The sequence below is a fragment of the Copadichromis virginalis genome, linkage group LG4 (assembly GCF_057382275.1).
Source record: "Copadichromis virginalis isolate Kocher_CV1m ecotype Utaka linkage group LG4, C_Virginalis_male_GT1.1, whole genome shotgun sequence".
Lineage (NCBI taxonomy): Eukaryota > Metazoa > Chordata > Actinopteri > Cichliformes > Cichlidae > Copadichromis > Copadichromis virginalis.
This window is the reverse complement of record NC_140621.1, coordinates 34,326,166-34,348,603: the sequence shown is the minus strand read 5'-3', so window position 1 is coordinate 34,348,603 and position 22,438 is coordinate 34,326,166. Positions and strand designations below refer to the sequence as shown.

Below are 22,438 nucleotides of genomic sequence, written 5' to 3'. Positions count from 1 at the left end.
ATGTTTCTCCACCAATTTCTTAGTCTGTGACTTTTTCTTCGCCTCAGTTGGTAAATACTAATGACAACAGAACGCCACCTGCCATAGTTAAACTGGCTAAAAAACTTGAACTTGATGCCACTGAGCTAATGAATCAAGTTGAATTTTGTGTTCCACAGCCAGCCATGTTCAAACACATTCACCATGTTTTAGAGAAAGACCAAGTTAACACAGTTCAAGCTGCACCTCAAGAGACTGTTTTGGGTGTGGCTTCACCCCTGGACTGTCCCGCTCACCAGCTTATACAGAGACTGTTAGTGAAAATACTCTTGAGCTCCATTCTGCACCATCTGTCCCTGCGCCCAAGGCGGCTAGGGCTTCTTTTACACCTGCACCAGTTCCTCGGGTGAAGGAGGCAGAGGTCCAGCGGATCCCTGTTCCGGCTCCCAGGTTGAGGCCTGCCAGGGCACAGTCGGTCTCCGCACCCTTTCCTACTCCTCGCGTGGGAGTGGCTAGTGTCCAGCAAGAGCCTGCACCCATTTCTGTTTCTGCTGGCAGCTCAGTTAAGCCCATCCAGCAGCTTTTCCAATGTTCTGGAGGCTCAGCGCCACCTCCTGGTCCATCACCCATGGCTTCCCTGCCATCGCCTGGTCCTGCCGTCACCTGGTCCTGCCTCGTCCATGTCCGGCTCAGCCTGCTCAACCTCGTCCACGTCTGGTTTGGCGTTGGCGGCCACCTTCCAGGATGCTGACTGGACATCTTCACCAGAAAAGACAGCCTTTGGACCTGCTCAATCGCCACCGTCTTCTCCGCGGTCAGCGTCCTGAACTGCTTCGTCACCACCACTGGCTCCGCGGTCGGACTCCTGAACATTATGGTTCTGAGACTTAAAGAGGCAGACTAGTTTGAACATAAAATCTTACATGACTTTATTAAATATACTACAGTTAATGTACAGCTAAATAAAATGGCCCTGCAATTTCGGTGGTCAGTGGGAGGGATTATTGGGCTGCTGCCATCTCCTCCTGTGAAGAGGAGAATTTCAGGTGTGTTGTCATTATCTGCTTGATGTGAAGGCTGAACTGGGCTCAGATAAAAATATCAAAGCACAGTTTGTTCATCACTGGCTCTACTGCGATGCACAGCTGGTTTGAAATGTTGTAGCTGAAGTGATGTAAACTGAGCTCCAGTGTCTTTTTCCCCTTTTCAGATAGCTGTGAAAGAACTGTTTACACAGCGTGTGGGCTGAATGAAATCACACACACCTGTCCATGAAATGAAATCACATTTGAACAAAAGGAGGCTGTGTCTACACAAAGCTGCAATTCCTTGAAATTCACCTAATGTTTGTTTAAGCGCCTGAATTAAAGGTGGAAGTCTTGTGTATTTAAGTTTAAATCTTTTGTGGTAGCACAATCTTAGAAAGGAGGTATTTTTTAAAGAGGATTGTGAGAATTTTTCTAATATTTTTCACTTTCCACATTCATTGAGGATACCTCTTTAAAATGCAGGGGGCACATTACTGGGATGGATGGATGGATGGATGGATGCGACCTGTTCTTGGTGCACGCTGCCTCTCACCCTGTGGTAGCTGCTACACAGTCCCGCCCCTCTGTGAGCCTGAGCTGGATATGCTGTTGAGAAATTTGCTGGACAGCTGGAAGGATGTTTGTGCTTAGGAGTACTCAATCTCAAGGTCATTGTACTGACTGACAACCTTTCCACTCCCACCTGGTCTGATAATGAGATCTCGTGTTTACTTTTTGCTTCGGCTCCCAGCCAACAATACTGATGCACAAAGGCCATTTGATTTAATATACTGGTGTCATCCATGCTATTATATTCTGTTTAATACAAGCGGCTTCACAGCGTAAGACAGTTTACTCAGACTATGGTAGGCAAACTGCCATGGCTGCTCTAGAGACTCTAGCTTGTCTTTCTTTAACTGGTGAGCTGTAAATGGATTCTGATATTGGTAAAAATGGTAAATGGTCTGTATTTGGATAGGGCTTTACTTAGTTCCTAAGGACCCCAAAGCGCTTTACACTACATTCAGTCATTTTGTTTTGCCCAAGGACACAACGACCGAGACTGTTGCAGCCGGGGCTCGAACCGGCAATCTTCCGATTACAAAACGAACTGCCAACTCTTGAGCCACGATCGCCCCGTGTTATGAAACTCTTTCTGAGATATTGTTGGATTATATGAAGTTTGAGGTGTTTGCACTGTTCATATGGATTTCTTCTTCCTAGCAGGGTTTTCCAGTTGTTAATCTGTTAAAAACATTGATAACAGCAGTGAAAGAAACAAAACTTCTCCTTGTATTGACACATTGTAATCCACAGTTTTTTAAAACAAACAAAGACAGATCCTACTACCATCCATGTTTATTATAAATTTGTCCTTAGACACATTCTAAAGATGGACCCAACATACAGTGGTTGTGCTCCCGGTTGCAGATTTTATTGGTATTTTCTGCAGATAATGTCACTCAGTCTCCACTCAGAGCTGGTCTCAGTACGCGCACTGCACTGGTCTCCCGCCTCACTATAAGAGAAGAGAATCATTAGTCAGGTCGCCACCATCTGTGGCCTCACCTGCCTACTGCCCCCTTGAGCTCACTGCACCATCCCTCCCCTGCAGCAGGGACCACACCTCCACCACACACGTATAAACCCACGTGTGTAAACCCTTCTGGTGTCACTCAAACCTCGGTGAAAAATGCCTTAAACGTTACAAACTGCCAGACTCAGTGAAATAATTCTCCTTTAGCTTTTGTGCATTTGCATATTTCTGGTATTGTTATCATCATGATTCCACTTGGCAGGAGTTACATGTGTTTACGCTGAGAAATTATTGCATTTACTCCCATTTTATTCATACTAAAAATAACCAAATAACTGACTGATTAAATGGTAAAATGAGTTCTGGTGAAAAATCTTTGAACAGATGAAATCACATGAACTTGTATATATGACTCTTTTACTTCTGATTATTTATTTCTCCCATTTCCTATACAGAGTCTAATGAAGCTGATGAGAAAGTCCAGGTGAAATCACAGGACGAGGACCTTGGTCGTGCCTGTGAGCTGCTGACATGAACTGAAAGCAGCTCGAAAACAAGAAGAAAGACGAGACAAAGACAATGAATGTGTTAATCTTTATAATTATCAATTTTGATTATTCTTCATAAAAAATATGTATTTTTGTGCCTTTTTGTTTGCCATCCACTTAACCAAGTTTTTGTCACATGACAGCAGTCTAACCACATGTTCAGCCCTCCTTGTCCTGGCCACCTCCTCCACCTCTACTGCAGGGACCACCAAAGCAGCTGAGAGAAATAATCTCTCCAGTGTGTGCTGCGTCTGCCCCGGGATCTCCTCCCAGTTGCACATGCCTGAAAAACTTCACCTAAAAGGAGCACAGGAGGCATTCTTATCAGATGCCCGAGCCACCGAGGAGCGTTGGCACTACTCTCTGATACTTAAATTCCTCCCTGGGTCTGGGAAGAGTTGCTGCCCTGACACTACATCCTCTGACCTTGGCCTCAGACTTGGAGGCGCCAATTCTCATTCCTGTTGTTTAACATATGGTTGCAGACGGCCCCAAAGTAATCCCGGGGTCCCCCAATTCTCATACACTCTCAGATTCGCACTGTATCTGTTTTTATGGGCTATTTGTTGCTTTTATTATTTTATTAACCATGGCTAAAGCTTCAAATGAGGTCAGGTTGTTTGCACTTAATGCCTGATTGCCAAAAGCCACGGGGTCAGACTGCTCTAACTGCTCACGGCTCGTTATGAAGTCAGTGAGAAGGGATGTCTGATGTGGTAATCTCAGGCACAGAAGCCCCACCCACCTGCCGTCTGACGAGCATCCAATGTGAAAAAGGGAGGAGGTGCTGAGGCATGCTACTGCGTGTTTGCACCACCACAGTGAGTGTCACGTGAAATTCTCAGACTTAAACCTGGAACTGAATCTTAAACAGACCACAGACAAATATCAAAGTTAGTCATCAGTAACTTGTTAACTCTTCTCAGTTTCTTTTTTTGTTTGTTTCTGTCATCAATCTTTTTCTTATGCTTCCATCTTCAAGCTTATGGGTTTTTTGTACTTTCAACCAAATAAACACTCTTTGTTGGTTTGAATCCGCCCACATGTCACTCTCATTTCAATAAGGCTAAGCAGAGGTTATCAACTTGATAACTTAACCCAGGTTTTGATAACTTTCCCAGATGAATGTGCCTGATCCCATCGGTGGATCACTGACTTCCTGACGGACAGGAAGCAGCATGTGAGGCTGGGAAAGAATGTCTCGGACTCCCGGACCATCAGCACCGGCTCCTCTCAGGGCTGTGTTCTTTCTCCCCTGCTCTTCTCCCTGTACACCAACTGCTGCACCTCCACCCACCAGTCTGTCAAGCTAATCAAGTTTGCAGATGACACCACCGTCATTGGACTCATCTCGGACGGGGACGAGTCTGCCTACAGGAGGGAGGTTGAACGTCTGGTGTCCTGGTGCAGCCACAACAACCTGGTGCTGAATGCCCAGAAGACAGTGGAGATTATTGTGGACTTCAGGAAGCACACAGCCCCACTCCCCCATCATCCTGACTGACACCCCCATCACCTCTGTGGACTCATTCCGCTTCCTGGGTACCACCATCACCCAGGACCTGAAGTGGGAGCCCACCATCACCTCCGTCATTAAGAAAGCCCAGCAGAGGATGTACTTCCTGAGGCAGCTGAAGAAATTCAACCTGCCAACACGGACGATGATGCAATTCTACACTGCAATCATCGAGTCCATCCTCACCTCCTCCATCACCGTGTGGTACGCTGGAGCCACTATCAGGGACAAACAGAGACTGCAGCGTGTTGTGCGCTCTGCTGAGAAGGTGATTGGCTGCAGACTCCCATCTCTGCAGGACCTGTACACCTCCAGGACACTGGGGCGTGCAGCTCGGATCTCAGCTGACCCTTCTCACCCTGGACACAGTCTGTTTGACCTGCTCCCCTCAGGCAGGAGGCTCCGGTCCATTCGCACCAGAACCTCTCGCCATAAGAACAGTTTCTTCCCCTCTGCTGTTGGACTCATGAACAATAACCGTACGACTGTTCCCACCACTAACACATGACCCTACGCTGTGTTCACTGCATCATTCCATGTTTGCACTGATCACCACCTGCACTCATGCACATATCTATCTACTTAGCACTTTCAATTTTAATTTTTATGTTTATTTAAGTGTTATCTGACAGTATGTTTGCACTAAGTACCGCAGCAATTTCCTAATGTTGTAAACCTGCTCAACATTTGGCAATAAAACCCTTTCTGATTCTGATTCAGGGTTAATCAGTTTAGTGCTCACATGGTTGGAGCTGAGAGCAGCTGACCAATCAGAAACACAGATGAGCCCACTGGCGGCGCATTGACTTTATAAAGCAAATTAAAACTACAATATTAGAAAATATCAAGAGATTAAACACATATAACACACTGAAAGCAGTTAAAGCTGCAGCAGTGTGTGTGTGTGTGTGTGTGTGTGTGTGTGTGTGTGTGTGTGTGTGTGTGTGTTTCCAAAGCTCTGTGGGAGTGTGCAGTCACGATTGTACAATGAGTGTGAATTTTAAATGCTTTGGTCAGCAGTATGGAGAAGACTTGTATGGGCAGAAATCTGTGCCATCGGAAACTGAATTTGAATAAGTTCAATTTGAATTTGAATTGCTCAGATTGAATCTGAATTGTAACTTGAATAAATGCTTTTGAAAACTGAATTTGAATTAGTCTAATTTGAAATTGAATTTATGGTTTGAAAATGATCATCACTAAATTGAAATTGAATTTATATTTTGAAAATGAATTGATTTGCTTTGAAACTGCATTTTATCCTTTAAAAATTCAGCTCTCGAATAATTTCAGTTTCACTTCTCACCATTCAGTTTCAGTTCTACAATTCAATTTCAGTTCCAAAATTCAGTTTTTTGGAACTTACATCCGGTTCCGGTTCAAGCGCAGATTAATAGAACTACGTTTTACTAGCGGACCGAAAGTGTTACTGACGGGAATCTACAGCGTCTTGAGCTGAATTAAGACTTCAGAAGTCATTCGTCATGTCGAATGACCAGCGGATAAACTCTCAGGTTGGTAATAAATGTACTACATGTATAAGAACAAGCGTCATGTTAACAAAAGATAGCCGTAAGGTAACTGTTATGCTTATTGTAGCTGTTAGCTAAAAACGCTAATTTAGCGTAGTTTGCCCTGAATTCAGCTTTGACAACAAATATGATCGACTGTTTCTAGTAGAATTCCAAAGTTGTCATCTTGTACCCTCTCAGAGTGCCCCTCTGTATGCTTGCAGAGACCCCTACAGTAGGGAAACATGCAAAACAGTGTCCAAACCTTTGTGTTTTAGCTTTATTTATGTCTTACACAGCATCCCAACTCTTTAGCTAACTTAATAACTTTAGCTAAAGTGAATAGTTAGTCTAATTCATTAGTGCAGCATTACTGGATCATCTCTGTTTGAAGTGATATAATGTGATATACAACTATCACTGAAACAGCAAACTTTGTAAATAAGCAAACAACACTTCTCATTCTCTAAACGTTTGGCCACAGCTGTAGATTACACTATCAGTGCTTGTTCACTCTTGACAATAATTACATTTCTAAATTCTCTTTGTGCATTTACAGGTAAACAATATCTAATATTTTATTTAAATGACTGCTTTGTCTTTGAAAAGGGTGAAGAGCCTGAGGCCGGTGACAGTCCAGTTCTACTCTAAGTACATCCTTACAGTGGCTCACAGGACAAGGCCACATTCCTGTCCTGCCAGAAGAGAAGACAAACTTCAGAGTCTTCATGCAGTTCAACCACACCTGTCATATGGAATATGACAGGGGTCTCAAACTCCAGTCCTCAAGGGTGGACTGGAGTCATGCAACTTTTCCATGCCCTCGAGGACTGGAGTTTGAGACCCCTGCCGTATGGTGTTCATGCTGTTTTCTACCCCACAGTTACAGCATGTCTGACTGCCTGTTCAGCATATGCAAAAATATATGAGTTTAAGCATGTGATGACTAAGGCCTTCCATTATGGTGTTTGTCATCACATGTCACAGACATCTGGATGATCATTTGGAATAAACTAAAAACTTGTTACTTCATCTTTTATCTTTATTATTATTATTATTGTTGTTCTTATTTTACACTTTTCATGGTTAGGCATTAGGTTTATTTGTAGTAGTCCTTTCCAACGTCTTTCCCTCTTCCATGTTACTGTGTCAGCTTGTCAGCATCTATTTGGGTTTGGAAGTGGAACAGAAAGTCAGGAAATCCAAAGTGCCATTAAAACCAGGAGAGGTTCTTATATTTCAGAAGAAGGGATTAATTCAAAAGAAATGACCTCAATGCCATATTTTATTTAGGAACACTAGAGAGCACTTTGCAAAATAACACATTCTTATAATTTCACCCTCAGATGAGCCAAGCTACGACTGTCAGGGAATGTGATGTAGGTACAGAGCATATGAGAGTGGTTAAGTTAATGTCTCTTGTCTAGATGAAGGCACAATAGGGATCAATGGCAAGGCGTAGAGATTCAGTATCTTCAGTCTTCAGTGGACACTCCATTTCTGGCACAAAACACCTGTAAAAGATGGTCGATTTAGGAGGTGACCCGACAACTTCAGCCTGTCAAACATAGTAATGGAGCAGCATGTTTAAAAAATATATCTAATTAAGCATGCACTCAGTACCCTAAGAATTATTATGGTAGTTAAACACAGTGATAGTTGTATATCATATTATATCACTTCAAACAGAGGTGACCCAGTAATGCAGCACTAATGAATTAGACTAACTATTCACTTTAGCTAAAGTTATTAAGTCAGCTAAAGAGTTGGGATGCTGTGTAAGACATAAATAAAGCTAAAACACAAAGGTTTGGACACTGTTTTGCATGTTTCCCTACTGTAGGGGTCTCTGCAAGCATACAGAGGGGTACTCTGAGAGGGTCCAAGATGACAACTTTAGAATTCTACTAGAAACAGTTGATCATATTTGTTTGTCAAAGCTGAATTCAGGGCAAACTACGCTAAATTAGCGTTTTTAGCTAACAGCTACAATAAGCATAACAGTTACCTTACGGCTATCTTTTGTTAACATGACGCTTGTTCTTATACATGTAGTACATTTATTACCAACCTGAGAGTTTATCCGCTGGTCATTCGACATGACCAATGACTTCTGAAGTCTTAATTCAGCTCAAGACGCTGTAGATTCCCGTCAGTAACACTTTCGGTCCGCTAGTAAAACGTAGTTCTATTGATCTGCGCTTGAACCGGAACCGGATGTAAGTTCCAAAAAACTGAATTTTGGAACTGAAATTGAATTGTAGAACTGAAACTGAATGGTGAGAAGTGAAACTGAAATTATTCGAGAGCTGAATTTTTAAAGGATAAAATGCAGTTTCAAAGCAAATCAATTCATTTTCAAAATATAAATTCAATTTCAATTTAGTGATGATCATTTTCAAACCATAAATTCAATTTCAAATTAGACTAATTCAAATTCAGTTTTCAAAAGCATTTATTCAAGTTACAATTCAGATTCAATCGGAGCAATTCAAATTCAAATTGAACTTATTCAAATTCAGTTTCTGATGGCACAGATTTCTGCCCATAGACTTGAGCTACAATAAAATCTATCATATTGCTGGAAGGGAAGCTGGCTGTAGTTTAACAGACTTATCAGAATCACAGCTCGATTGTTAAGACACAGGAGGACCTGAAGGATTACAACCGTTTTTCATTGAACACCTCTGCAGCTGAGGGTGTGTTTAAATGCCTGAGAGGGAAGTGCCGGTTCAGCTCAGTTTGTGGACTGAAATAACGTAAAAACAACTGTGTCAGGCGACACGTTTATAAACTCATCTCCAGTAAATGTGATTATTATAGAAGCTGCATCCGTGGTAATTTTGCACCAAATCTCACTTGTCTGATGCCAGAATTGTAAACGCCAATAAAAGAAGGATTTCATTCACTGGGATTTCAGTGTGAGCCCAAGACCCAGGGACTCTGCTTTATTATGGCACAGACAGGTATGCCATATGTCATATGACATGTACACGTGTACATGCCGCTAGAAGGGTCGCTCATATTGATAACCCTGACAGTCCGAAAAGGCGGGTAATAAATTGTGGCTAATTCAAATAGACAAATTTATCAAATGTATTTGTAAAACGCGAGGCAGAATAAGCTAAAGGTTACCATAAAAAATAAATATAATTAATATGTGATATTAAACTCTAAAACATGGAGTCAAATTTCAACCGTGATTTTACAGTAGGGTCGTCAAGTTAACGATTATAAGATGGGGCAAAATGTTCAAAATAAAAGCTTTCTTTGGTCAGCCAACGGGCTGCCTTGCAACTAGGGTAAACAAGCCTTTACTTTGAAAATCAGTAACGGAAATGTGTGCTTGCGTCAGAGGTAGTTTTATTTGACTGGTTGACCGAACCAGCTGAGGTGCTGGTTCGGTTAGTTTACTGCTGAAGTTAGCGCCGTGTTAGAGACGTATTTCTTTGTGGAAATGTGTTTTTATTTCCCGCTTTACACCGACTTCCAGGCTGCCACATAAAGGCGAACCAGTCCGTGCTGGCTGAACTGGAAAAGTGAGCTTTTTTCGGCTAGTGAGTGAGGATTTGGTCCCGAGCATCCTGCTAGCTTAGCAGCTAAGTTAGCGACACAAACCAGAGAGGAGGGAGGTGAGCAGTGTTTACTTTCATTTCCAGTAATGACAGCTCTGTGGCAGCTCGATATCTGCAGAATAACTTGATGAATTTATCTATTTTTATTAGTAATTATTTTATGCTGTTATTCAAACGTGATAGATGTGCTAGTCTGACGTTATACTTCCCGAATGAGCGGTTGCCATGCAAATGTCAGCTCTCTGAAATTACATAAACTCAACTAAATGAAGGCAAAGTGGCCAGCGAAGATACACATACTTAACGTTTAGTAGGTCATATTTGTGGCCATGGCTCAAAGGAACTATGGCAGTACAGTTTTTGTCACTGACAGCTGGAAGAAGACATGTGACACTGAACACAAACCTTCAGATTTAACGCGTCATATTTCTGCCGAATTAAAGAGCAGCTCCTAAAAGTTAATTAATGTCCCAGGTCGGATTTTGTGCTTGTACTTCATGGAAATGTTAAGGTAAATGCTAAATTACACGATAAGTTACCGGGTTTTTGTTTCCATGCAAGTAAGAAAAGATTTAGCACTTCGAATGACACTCCCCCTGAAACTTAAGAAAAGATAATTGTTATCATCATGGCAGTAACGCAACAGGCTTCATAAGCTACCTGACTGCTTTTTCTTTCTGTCCAGGTGAGAGGTGAGAACCAGGGTCACCGACCATGGCAGGTGGGATTACAGACACAGGAGAGCCCTACTCTCCATTTGTAAGTTTCCAGCATGCAGGAGTTATCTCCCAGTCTCTCTTTGAATATTTAAAACACTCCCTTGCTGGTTTAAAACAGCCTCTCCTACTAAAGCACACTGTTACGAACACATGAAAGGGCGTTTAATGTTCAGCACATTATGACCTCTAAAGGCTGCCACACTGTGCTGCTTTTGGTTGTAATTTGTAGTTTAAAGGAAACAAAGGACGGTGTGTTAGTCACAGCTTTCCTGTCAATGAAAAGAGGAAAATCGAAGGAAATTGTTTGACTTCCAAACGTGGCTGTGCTCTCGTCACTTCTGTCCCAAAGCAGCTGATGCATTTAGTCACTAAAGGAGCTAAGAGATGGTGCTGGTTGTGAGGACACCTAAACACAAAATCAGTGCTGATAGTTTAATTTAATTAAAAGTGTTTTCAAAGAAAGAGTAACACAGCAGCTATGTGACGGCCAGGGAATGATTTACTTGACCTGGATAGAAAATTAGAGGACATTAGTGTGTGATGGTGTCACTGTAGGAACCAAAGACTGGAAAGCAATGATCTTTCAAATTTTAGAAGAATTAGCTTTAAATCAAATCAAATCAAATCACTTTTATTGTCACATCACATGTGCAGGCACACTGGCACAGCACATGCGAGTGAAATTCTTGTGTGCGAGCCCCACAAGCAACAGAGATGTGCAAACACAACAACACAAACGAGCAAAATACAAGAATGGCCAACCTGAAACTAATAAATATATGTACAATATATAATAGTGTATGCATTTCTGGATGTGTATACTAAATATTTTCCTACGTGTGTGTGTGTGTGTATACACACATTTTTACAAATTAAATAGTAAAAAAAAAAAAAAATAATAATAATAATAATAATTATAAAATATACAGAGTTGAATATGTGCAAAACAAGTGGCAAAAAAAATAGCAGATTGAAACTGCTGAGGTTAAAATCCCGATTAAAAAGCCGCAGCTGTCGTCTTTGTCAGAGCTCCTTTTAAGGTCAGGCACATGCTTAACCACCTGACTGGCCTCTTTGAAAATGCTGTAGTTGCAGTATTGTTGCTTTATCGCCAACCTTGGAACTTGTTTGAACAAAGCTCTTCGAATAGAATAGAATAGAATACTTTTATTTGTCAATTTCTTCAAATGTACTTGCCATACAAAGGAATTGAAATTACGTTTCACACTGTCCCATGCGTAGACATTGACAACAATAAGGTGCAGATGCACAACAAAAACAGCCCTAACAATAAAGTAATAAATAGTAATATAATAATATAAATAGTGCTAAAAGAAATACTAAAAATATATATATTTTTAGCAGAGAGGGTTAAAAGCCTTGTCACGGGGCCTGAGATTGAACCCCTGACATTCAGAAACCCGGAACCCTGTGAGCTGAACAACCACGTTAAATACTTCATAAAGTTAGGACACGTCTGTGTCAAGTTGCCTCAGAAATGTATCCATGTTACTTTTAGGATCGACTGTTGTGCTTCCTTATTATCAGGCTTTCCTAAAAGCTCTCTGAAAAGTCTTCAGTTGATTGAAAATACCACAGTGAGAGTACTAGCTTCACTCTCAGACTGCAGGCTTGTAGTTATATTTACTAGTTGTTGTTCATGTTCACTGTATGCAACGTTTTTCTCCCCCCTTTGGTTGATCCTGCTTCTACTGGCTGTCTCTTGATATTAAAATAGAGTTCTTCCTCTCCACAGTCACCAAGTGCTGCTCGCAGGGGATCATTTCATTTTTTTGGTTCTCTCTCTAATTTTCTTACAAACGAAGGGTCTTGAGATGACTTTTAGTGAAAATAGCTGATCAAGTCTGCTTGTAAAAATAAGTTTTGTGTGTGAAAGTGCAATGATAAATAAAGAGGAAGCTTAAAAGATCCTTCTACGTCCTCTTTTCTTCTTTTTGTCACGTCAGGCGTCTTTACTCAGTTCGACAGCTCAGTACATACCCTGACTTTGCTTACTTCAGCATGACTTTGCCACAAAGAGTCAGCTCTGCTGGTCAGATGATTTTCTGTTTTTGTTTTTTTTTTCTTTTTCCAGGAAGTAAAAGCCTTGAATGATTAAAGCACTCAGCTATCCGATAGTGTAAGTGCTGCCCAATTAAGCCCTACTGTCTCCCTTGGCACTGGCCCATTCTTCCACCCAAGTAGCTTGATCTGTATCAGCCCGGGTGCCAAGGAGCACCTGATACTGTGGTGCCTGAGGATTTGCACTTGAGGAAAAAGGCTTTTAGTAAATCATTAATAGTTTCTAATAATATTTTCTAATATTATTATACAATAGTAAAAAATATTGGATGTCTGTGGAGAGATGGGGTCAGCAGAGGTGAAATGAAAAGCTTGTGCGGTGATAAATGTTAATATTTATCAGGAGCACGCCTGTGCATGTCTTTACCTCCCGTGGTTTCCTCTCCAGGTGGGGCTGGTGTACATGTTCAACCTGATTGTGGGGACCGGAGCTCTGACGATGCCCAAAGCCTTCGCTCAAGCTGGGTGGGTGGTCAGCTTGGCCCTCATCACCTTTTTAGGATTTATGAGGTGAGTGTTGCTCTGATCCAAACTTAGTTAAATAATAATAGTCATTGACTTCCACCTCTGCCTTTTTTTTCCTGTCTGGGATTCACAGGTAAACGTGGGTTTCTTTCTTTGGTTGATATTTGCCACCCAGTAGGCCTTCTTTTACTTCCTCTTTCACTAATAACACGGCACATTTTAAAAACTCTATTGTGTCCAGGTTACTTTCTGTTAGGACTGCATGATTATGCCGGGTGTGATTTGTTCGTGGTTAACATCGCTGGCCCTGAATCTGAAGGATTGAGCTGCTTCCAGGAACGAGCTCTCGATTTGTTTCTTGTCTGGTGTTTGTATCGTCTTTTAATGTAGCGTTACAGGTTCAGACTGTTTACTGGAAACATAAAACTGCACGGTGCAGGGAGGAGCTGTGATTGGCACATGCAGGCACATCACCAGGTGGAGATTTAAAGACAGATTGATAGCACTCACCTTCAGTCAGTTATCTTGATTTAACTGAGACAAGCCAAAATTGTAATCAAGTGAAATTGTGCAGCCCTGTTTTCGTTTTTTAAATATATCTTCCATTTACAGATGTAGCCTAAACATCTCAGATGCGTGTTGGTATTTAAGTTTAAGAGAGAGAGGCTTGTAGCTGAAATATGAGAAGTGCTCATTCAAATGACTTCATGACACTGGACTTCCTTTGGTCCCTATCAGTGAACCCACAGCGAGAAGCAGCAATGTTTATTAAAGACATGCTCAGGCGCTGAAATTATTCAGGCTTTATTGGCACACTATGTGCAGGGTCAGTTATGTCGAGTTTTCAAATGAACATTTCTTTTGTAGTTCTGAGTGTTTCTTGCCAAATTTTACCCCTAAAATCAGATTATTATGTAGAAAAATATCTGATTTAAGAAATATATAAAGACTATTTAATTAACAAAAGTGTCGTGGCGTGGAGCACAGATTGCTTCAGTGGTTGTTGGTGGTAACTCAGGGATCTGAAGTTTATTTGAGAAAGGATGGAGCTTTCATAGTTCAGCACGCTGGACCTGGATGTGTAGCTTCTGGTGCCAACTAGCCTCCGGTTAGCTGGAATTAGGAAGTGAGGAATACACTGGAAGTAATTCTTTATAATGCAAGGTCGGATCAGGGTTTGGTTACCCAACTAATAATAATAAATAACAGAAATGCAATAATTCAGGATAACTTAACTGAATTGGGATTTATTAATAAATGAGTGACAGGAAGTCTTTGCTGAGCGATCCTACTCACACATGAGAGGAGCGAGTGGAGAAATAAAACGAAATAATCACGGTGATGACATCAGTTTCATACACAGAGACACCGAAGTATGTTTTAGAGGGAATCGCTTTATTTTTGTCTTGGTTTGTTTTGTTGTGAACATTTTTTACTCCCAGTATAGAATATTTCATGTTCTACATGTTGTATATATATTTCTCTGGTGACTGTTTGGTAGAACAAACTCACTCTGCACCCTGGTCATGGAGCAATCTGCAGAACACACTAAAGCTGTTCATTCATCTCCCTGGAAGAGCTCCGTTTCCAAGCGCGTTATTCCTGAGCTGGACTTTGTTTTGGGGTTTTTTGTAATTGTTTGCTTTGATTTTCTTGATCGCGCCTCTTCATTTTATAGCTTTCGCAACCTTTTGCTTTCTTGGCAGTGTGCTTTGAAAAAGAGATTTTAATTATAGGGAGCGCACCGGGCAAATAAGGATCAAATAAATAAATGCGTATAAAACTTTGCTTCTTCCACTTCATGTTAGTAGCTGGTGTATACCTGCAAGCAACGAAATGTTACTGATACTGGATCAGTTTTTCAGAGTTGGGATTACACTCAAACCAGCATAAATATGAGAATGTTACATCCAAACTCTGCAATCTGTCATTGCGAATATGGAAAGTTTATAGGGAAGGCCCAGTGTAGGCTTTTCCTAACAATATGAACCTTTTTTTATAAACCCATTTTCATTAAACTTATTCTAATCTGAAGCTTTCATAAATCCCTCATTTGTTATACACAGAAACTTGGTGCTTTCCTTTCTTCGCCAGCCTGCGGCGGCGTAATAAATGAAGGTTTCTGCTGGTGAAAGCACCATTTGATAATGGATCAGACTTTTTTTTTTCCTCTGTCATTAAAAATATGACCTGTTAACTCGATTATCATCTCCTCTACAGCTACATGACCACCACGTTCGTGATCGAGGCGATGGCAGCGGCCAACGCTCAGCTGCGCTGGAAGAGGAGAGAGCAGGAAGAGGTGAGATGATAAAGTGTTGGAAGGAGCAGGCTCTTACTCTATATGTAAATATCCTTTTTAATAAGATGTGGGCTGGACAGATCGCTCTCCCTTTGCTGTGAGGATGTGTGTCAGACAAACCAAATATTAAAGAAGTAAATGTTCCTCCCTGTCAGGGGGAGTTTAATAAGACACTTAGCCAAACAGAGCTGCGACCCTGCAGCAAGGTGAAAGTAATGTTTAGTGTTTAAAAGCAGTGCAGGGATGTTTCGAGCTCTTAGGTCTGCTTAAGGTCTCATTCTGACACGTTGACGCAGCAGAACTTGAACAGCGATAAAGTTGTAAAATGTTTACAGTAAACACTGAGAGTGAAAGACACCAGAGACAAAACAGCAGTCAGAGGAGGCATTCGCTTCCTTGCACATTTGGTCTGCATAATGTAAAGCCAGTAATGTCTCAGTCATATCGAGTAAAATCAGGAGGGAACTGCCTAGCGACTAGGAAAAATTGGTGGTTGCTCAGTGATTACGTTGAATTTTTTTGCAGTTTGTCCGCCTGAGTTTGAGTTGAGAAATACCTTAAACCTTCAGCGACCGCTTTCAATTTCAATGGACTCAGCTGACTACCAGCTGTTTTATTCTAGTTGTTCTCATATAATTGCAAGGTTGGCGAGCGTTTGTGCCATTTTTCAGTGTGATCACCGTACTACAGCGACTCTGAGTGCAGTCACGCTACGTCCACACTTGCACGGGTATTTTTGAAAACTGAGATTTTCCGTTTTTGTTTTTTTTTTAAATCCCGTCCACACGTGCAGTTTTGGAAAAATATCTCTGTCCGCATGTAAACACTAAAAACTAAATGTTGGCCAATCAGAAGTCTAGAAGCCTGGGAGGAAAAGGGTAAAGAGGGTTTGTGCCACCACTAAACCTGAAGTACTGCTGAAAGGTTTTAGTTTTTCTGGTCAGGCAGCTAATTTTGTGTTATTTTTCAAGTGCGTTCATCATTTCAGATGTTAATAACTAAAGACAGTATTTTGGCTGTTGTGCAGACTCACAACTTAGGAATGAGCAAAATGCAAACAGCATGCATCAATTTAATTAAAAAAAGTAAATTTATTCAAAACTGACGTTGGGATTTGGGTTGTGAGTGTTGAATGTAGAAGTTCACCCTGATGCCTGCGTCTTTTTAAATGGAAGGACAGTAGCTGTGTGTACGGCACACACGGTGTCAAAAACGGCACACGCCTTTGACGTTGCGCGAGTCTGCTAATCAAATTTAGAAGAAGAATAAGACGTTGCATGAATCTCAGTTTTTCTCGTCCGCACCTAAACGCCAAAACTGAATTTTTGAAAATCTCCATTTCATTGACCCAAAACGCTGTTTATGTGCGGATGAAAATCCCGAATGCATAGAAGAATCTGCGTTTTCAAAAATACCCGTGTGCATGTGGACGTAGCCTCGGAGACGATTATGGCAACAGATTTGCGTTTTTCACTGATTTTTCTTTTCCCCCTGTTACATTTATTGCATATTTTTACAGAAAGGCTGCATGTAATTACGATTCATACTGACAGCAGACCAGCTTTGTGTTATTGTTGTGTTCTGCTCCCATTTAAAAGAAACGAGACTGCAAGATCATTGCGGTTGCAGTGATTGTGGTCGTAGCAACGACTACAACCACTCTTTCCTTTAGTGTAACTGTAGCTTCAGGCTTTGTCACCTTGACAGAAATCTGTGCTGTTTTCTGTTTTTCTGGGTATTTGCATCCGTTTAGACTTTTGACATGATGCAGGAACCCTACTCTTCTCTTTAGATTGAGGATTTGGCTCCACTCGAGCAGACACAGGTGACATTTGTAACTGTGATGCCAAATGCAGAGAAAACAGCTTCACCACATCTTATAGCGCTGCTATGAAGATTAAAGTGTCCACTGTACTGTGCAGTCATTTGACTCGAGAATGAGAACGGCAGTCTGACTATAGAGGTTTGTAACCTTTAAACACGACTGACGTCTTCCTTATTTGAGTTTATCACCACACGGACATTTGGACCTTCTTTATAGATCCGGTGACTGTCTTCATTTCACTCCCAGTAAAAATCACTTGACTGTAGAATATTTAAAGCTTAAAGCCTGAAAGTTCTCTCTTTTAAAAGGGAAGCTGTATTTTTTTTATTTAGGGGGCTGTTGTTGTTTTATTGCCCAATCCTAGCAGAAGTGAAATGCGCCTCTTGCCACTCGTCTATAAGAAACCCAATTTGGATGAAGCCGTCGGTGTAGAACGATACTGATTACCAGAGGAAACAACAGAGTCTTAAATCATTTTTACTTTGCCTTAGAAAAAAAATCTTGGTGTACTCCAAATGGCTCGGCCTTTGCTTTTTTGTTTCTCCCTGGGTACAGAAGTCATCTTGCTTAATGCCTGTGGGTTTCCAGTCGAGGAGTTATGAGCCCGAGGACAATAGCTCGGCTCGAACTGAGCCTCAAACACTCAGCCGTGATTCATGGCTGCTGTGCTGCTCAGCATTTTCCCTCCATCTAATGGAAACGGGAGAGCTGCTCAACACTTTATTTCCCTCTGCATGAGTGAAGCCTCTTAACAACAATATACGCTTTTTAAAACAAAAACACAAAAAACCCCATCAGGTTCAAAATGAGTTTATTTAGCAAAAACCAGAGAGCAGTCAGTCACCATTACCTGCTCTTTAGTTTGCACCGGTGCATGTTTGTCATGATTTGACATCACATATGTAAGTGTCACCCACTGACTCAGCGCTACTGATTTGGACGCCACCATGTTGGTTTTTTGAAAGTTACCGTATCTGAATGAGAGGTGGCGCTCTAACAGTTCTTATGGATGTCCGACACAAACAGACACCTGCTAATTAGTGCCAAGCAACACGCTAATTAAATACTGATGAAGTTCATCCACCCGAGCACTCAGCAAGGGAGATCTTTGTCTTCAAAAACACTCCAGAAAGCTTATATAAACTGTACTTTAGCATCAGCTTCATTTTTCAGTCCCTCAGGGGTCGCACATCCTCCTCTGTCACACCAACCCTCTGCATCTTCTCCTTTACTGCATCCATGAATCTTCTCTGTGGTCTTCCTCTTCTCCTCCTGCCTGGCAGCTCCATCCTCAGCATCCTTCGTCCAGTATGTCCACCCTCCTCCTCTGCACATGTCCAAACCCTCTCAGCCTCTCTGACTCTGAGCTGTCCCTCTGATGGACTCATTTCTAATCCTGTCCATCCTGCTGAGTCCAATGAACGTGAACATCTTCAGCTCGGTGTCCCGTCTTCCTCCCAGTGCCACCATCTCCACACCATACATCACAGCCGGTCGCACTACTGTCTTGTAAACCTCTCCTTTCACTCTTGCTTCCATCCTTCAGCTGTCTTGTGCACTGTATTTAAACTCTAACACTGAACACAGGACATACGTTTGACCTTTGTCAGCCAGTTTGGAAGGAGAGAGAATGAGTGCCAGTTAACATATTGTTAAATGATTTCACTAAAAATAATTGGTGGATGGATATAAGCTGTGATATGTTTAACCTCTTTATATTATATGTTTTTGAGGGTTAATGATAACAGCAGGTGTAAAGTCCATACGTTCCCAGCTTTAAGTCAGCACAGATCCCTTATTGCAGCCTTTCTCAAACAGTGGGGTGCGATGCCAGAGGGGGAGCGTGTGACCCCGGGGAGCATGCTTTCTTTGCTGTACTAGAATAGAGTGTGATTGCACATCTGCTACAGTAGGTGGCAGGGTTTTTTGCACTGAGCACGTGCACACACACAGCACAGAGCAGGAGATAAAGTGCAGTAAACAAACTCTCCAAAAAATATTTAACAGTGACGAAAAGAAAGGCGGAGAGAGACAGCGATAACGGGACAAACGAACGTCTCCCGAAAGCTAAGACGAGGAAATATGACGAAGCGTACGCAGCACCTGTCGTCACTGTGACTTTGTGGGTTAAAGTGTTTTATGTATTTGAGGAGGACTGAGTTTGAAGTACAGTTTTTGAGGACACGGCTCTTTTGTGGTGCTACACACAAAAATGTTGTTGCTTGAATCTACCTGTGCTCCCGCCAACTGCCATTAAATACCAAAGCTTAAAATGATTCTGGCAGGCTGGCAGTGCACTGGAGGCTAAATTGTGAAACTCTCAAAAGGGTTTCTTTTAAATTTATTTTTTTGTCTGAACATTTAAGAATTCAAAGGGATTCATTTTCAAGGCAAAGAAAACTGTCAGACACCACCAGCTGTTATCAATCAGTTACTTTTCATTACCTGAGGTATTAAAGAGGAGCCCTCCCAGCAGGAGTGATCTGGTTTAGTATGGGAGGCGTACAGGCCTGCCTGGAGGGAGCCATGACTGCCCTCTGCTGGTGTTTTAGGAGGACTGTAACTGAATTAACATGTCATAGTGTTCAGAGTTTCAGGAAGGATAATAAATGTTTGGCCTGACTATTGAAAATCATCAGGTTAATATTGAAACAGATTCTTTTCTACACAATCTGCAGAAGCTGTTCAAGTTAGAGAAACGGATCCCGTTTAATCGTTTTAAATCAGCACAGTTAGCACTGTGACTGCACCTGTTTTTATCCATTACACGGATGCCTTTTATCCAGTCTGCTTTTGTTTTATGTACATTTTATGTTTGTGGTTGTCTTTAATTTATCTGAATTGCAGTTTGAGTGAATAGGTCGTTGTTTGCTATGAAGCAGTGGGATGTTTAAAAGCTTTGAGGTGGTTACTGAAAAACATGTGACCCTCCTTTTGTTTTAATTTTAAGATCTGGGAGCCATCAGGAGGAGGGTCAGGTGGTCCGAGTGATGCTATAATCTGTGAACACGGTTATTACACTGGGGTGCAGACTGTGGTAGAAGAGGTGGTTTCTGTCCTCCTTCCTGTATTTACTCTTGTTGCCTCTGACACATCTGACCAATAGCCACGTTAAATGTTCTCAGATGGTTTGTACCGAAGATTTTGGCTTACTTGGAGATTTTTATTTTTTTTGTATGAAAACAAATTAAACCACAGGAAAAACGACTTTACAAAAATCCCTGATTTGAACCTGAGCAAACAAAGTGTGTCGGTGTGAAAACAGCCTAAAACCTGTGAGGTGAGGCTAAAATCAAGGTTGGAGTCCAAGAAACTAATTTACCATCTTTTAAAAGGCGGGTTCACATCCTGCAGTCTGGTGTTTGTTGAACTCTTAGTTAAGTTGTGATTGGCGCTGTAAGGCGGGCCATGTAGCTGCTGTTTGTCACTCCTCGTCCGATCTTTGTCCCTATGTCACTCACCTCATCATTGACACCTAATTGACGCTAATCTGCAGAGACTCTGTGGGCACGCGATTGCCTCCGTCCTCCACGGGGTTTGCCAGCTGCTGCTTGTAGTTTCCAGATGTTACCTTCCTCTGCTGCAGCTGTTTGCTGATTGTTTGTGTTTAGAAATGAGGAAAACAGGAAGTCACGCTTTCCTCCTGTCGTCCTCAGCAGGTCGAGAACAGCGACTCCACGTCCGAGTATTCAGACGACGACGAGGTCACGTGCCGGGGTCGATCGGAGCCGGAGACGAGGCCCATCTTGTCTGTTCGTGAGTGTCGCTCTCTTTAGAAAAATAGGAAAGAAGATGTAGTCTTACATCAAGACCACGCACTTAGTTCAGGTTTCTCTCTCATTGTAAGGTTTCACCTCTACAAATACGCTCGCCGAGGGCTTTATTACACGTTACAGATGTATGTGCATGGCTTGCTTAGCACAGTTTACCTTTAAGCAATTTTCCAAAATTGCTCATTTTGCAGGAAGTGTTCACAAATGCACATAAAATTCAGAAATGAAGAACTGTGAGACATGTATAGACTTAATATATCACAAATTCATCGTGCTCCGGATCCAGGCTCTGAAGTCGAGGTGTGCCGGCTCAGGCTCCTCTTACTCATGTAGTTATCCAATCAGCAAGTCACATGACAGCAGTGCAGCTACAGACAAGTTAATATTCACATCAAACATTAGAGACACAGCAAGTGCTCCAATGACTGGCTAACGACATGAATTTTAGACTTTGTCATTTATCAAACAAAAATTGTCAGTTTTATGCGATTTTATATTAAATATTTTTCAGATTTTCACAATTTGGCAAATGAAACAAGGTGGAACAGCCTCTGAGTATAATTATCATCATTTCTGGCATTTCCTGAGAAAAAGTTACATTTGTTAAAATGCTTTAATGTGAATTCTTTAAATAAATGTAGTAAATTTGTAGCAAGTATAAAGACACTTTTTTTTGATAGATAGATAGATATCTCAGTCTGGGCTTATCTGACTCCTTGCACGAGGTGTCTTTACTCCCGTCGTCTGCTTCCTGTCTTCACAGAGAGATCAGGGCAGGCCGATCATTTTGACATCATGGAGCGGGTTGAGATGGGTCAGATGGCCTCCATGTTCTTCAACAAAGGTAATAATCTTCTCGCCTCCAGCTCCTTCTTCACCTCCTCTCTCTGCCCATTATTCAGCCATTATTCAATTAACTTTCGACGTCGCCGTCATTAGCCACGCGTAACATTTATATGGAGGAGTAGTGAGGGTTGTGTGGGATAATTCGGGAGAGATATTTTTTTTAATGTCCGGTGCTCACATTTACAAAAGGAAGACTGCTGGCAGTTTAATTGGATGTAATTATAAATGGAAAAACTGCCTCTGGTTTTAATTACCTGTTTGAGACCCTATCAAGGTTGTTAATCTCTCTGCCTTGCTTGTGGGTGGGTGAGTAGGTGAGTGAGGGTAACCTGCACTTGTGGCAAATTCCTGAATGATTTGGGGGCTAATGAGTTCTCTGTGAAGTTTTGCTGTTGAATTAAAGGCAGAATCACCTTCAACCGGAGACAGACAAAGCCTCGAGGCTCATATCGGAGCTCTCGTCTCCTCCTCTCCTCGTCTCCTTGCTCCTCTTGTCCGCTTGCATTAATCCAGCCAGCTCTTCTTCACTCGGCACGGGTGCCTCCACAGTCTGCAGCATCCCTGTTGTTGCAGGAGTAAAGGAACAGCAAAAGGTCGAAGCTCCGACAACATCGTTGCGCTGACACGCTCGGTCCTTCAGCGTTTCGGCAGCAGGTGGAGCACTTGGCACACGCTCAGTGTAACACATCCGCTCGGCTCATGTTCACACCCACACGTGTGAACGCACTCATG

General features: G+C 41.9%; 1 protein-coding gene and 1 long non-coding RNA gene across 3 annotated transcripts in view; one reads left to right on the top strand and one right to left on the bottom strand.

The window, feature by feature from the left end:
- Positions 1-7,391: 7,391 nt before the first annotated feature.
- LOC146711977 (uncharacterized) lies at positions 7,392-8,349 on the bottom strand. Its single transcript, XR_014920303.1, has 2 exons — positions 8,191-8,349; positions 7,392-7,633 (listed from the first exon to the last, which is right to left on the bottom strand). It is a non-coding gene; the product is annotated as an uncharacterized LOC146711977 (long non-coding RNA).
- Positions 8,350-9,505: 1,156 nt separating this feature from the next.
- The window catches only part of slc38a12 (solute carrier family 38 member 12), a 73,093-nt gene continuing 60,160 nt past the window's right edge, over positions 9,506-22,438 (top strand). The window contains exons 1-6 of one of the 2 annotated variants that reach the window (XM_085455033.1): positions 9,506-9,751; positions 10,380-10,453; positions 12,884-13,005; positions 15,181-15,262; positions 20,747-20,843; positions 21,624-21,704. In XM_085455033.1, the coding sequence (XP_085311159.1) occupies positions 10,409-10,453; positions 12,884-13,005; positions 15,181-15,262; positions 20,747-20,843; positions 21,624-21,704 (427 nt within the window). In that variant the 5' untranslated portion in view covers positions 9,506-9,751; positions 10,380-10,408. Of the gene's footprint in view, positions 9,752-10,379; positions 10,454-12,883; positions 13,006-15,180; positions 15,263-20,743; positions 20,844-21,623; positions 21,705-22,438 lie in introns of both variants that reach the window. The other variant, XM_085455032.1, reaches the window with a different exon arrangement.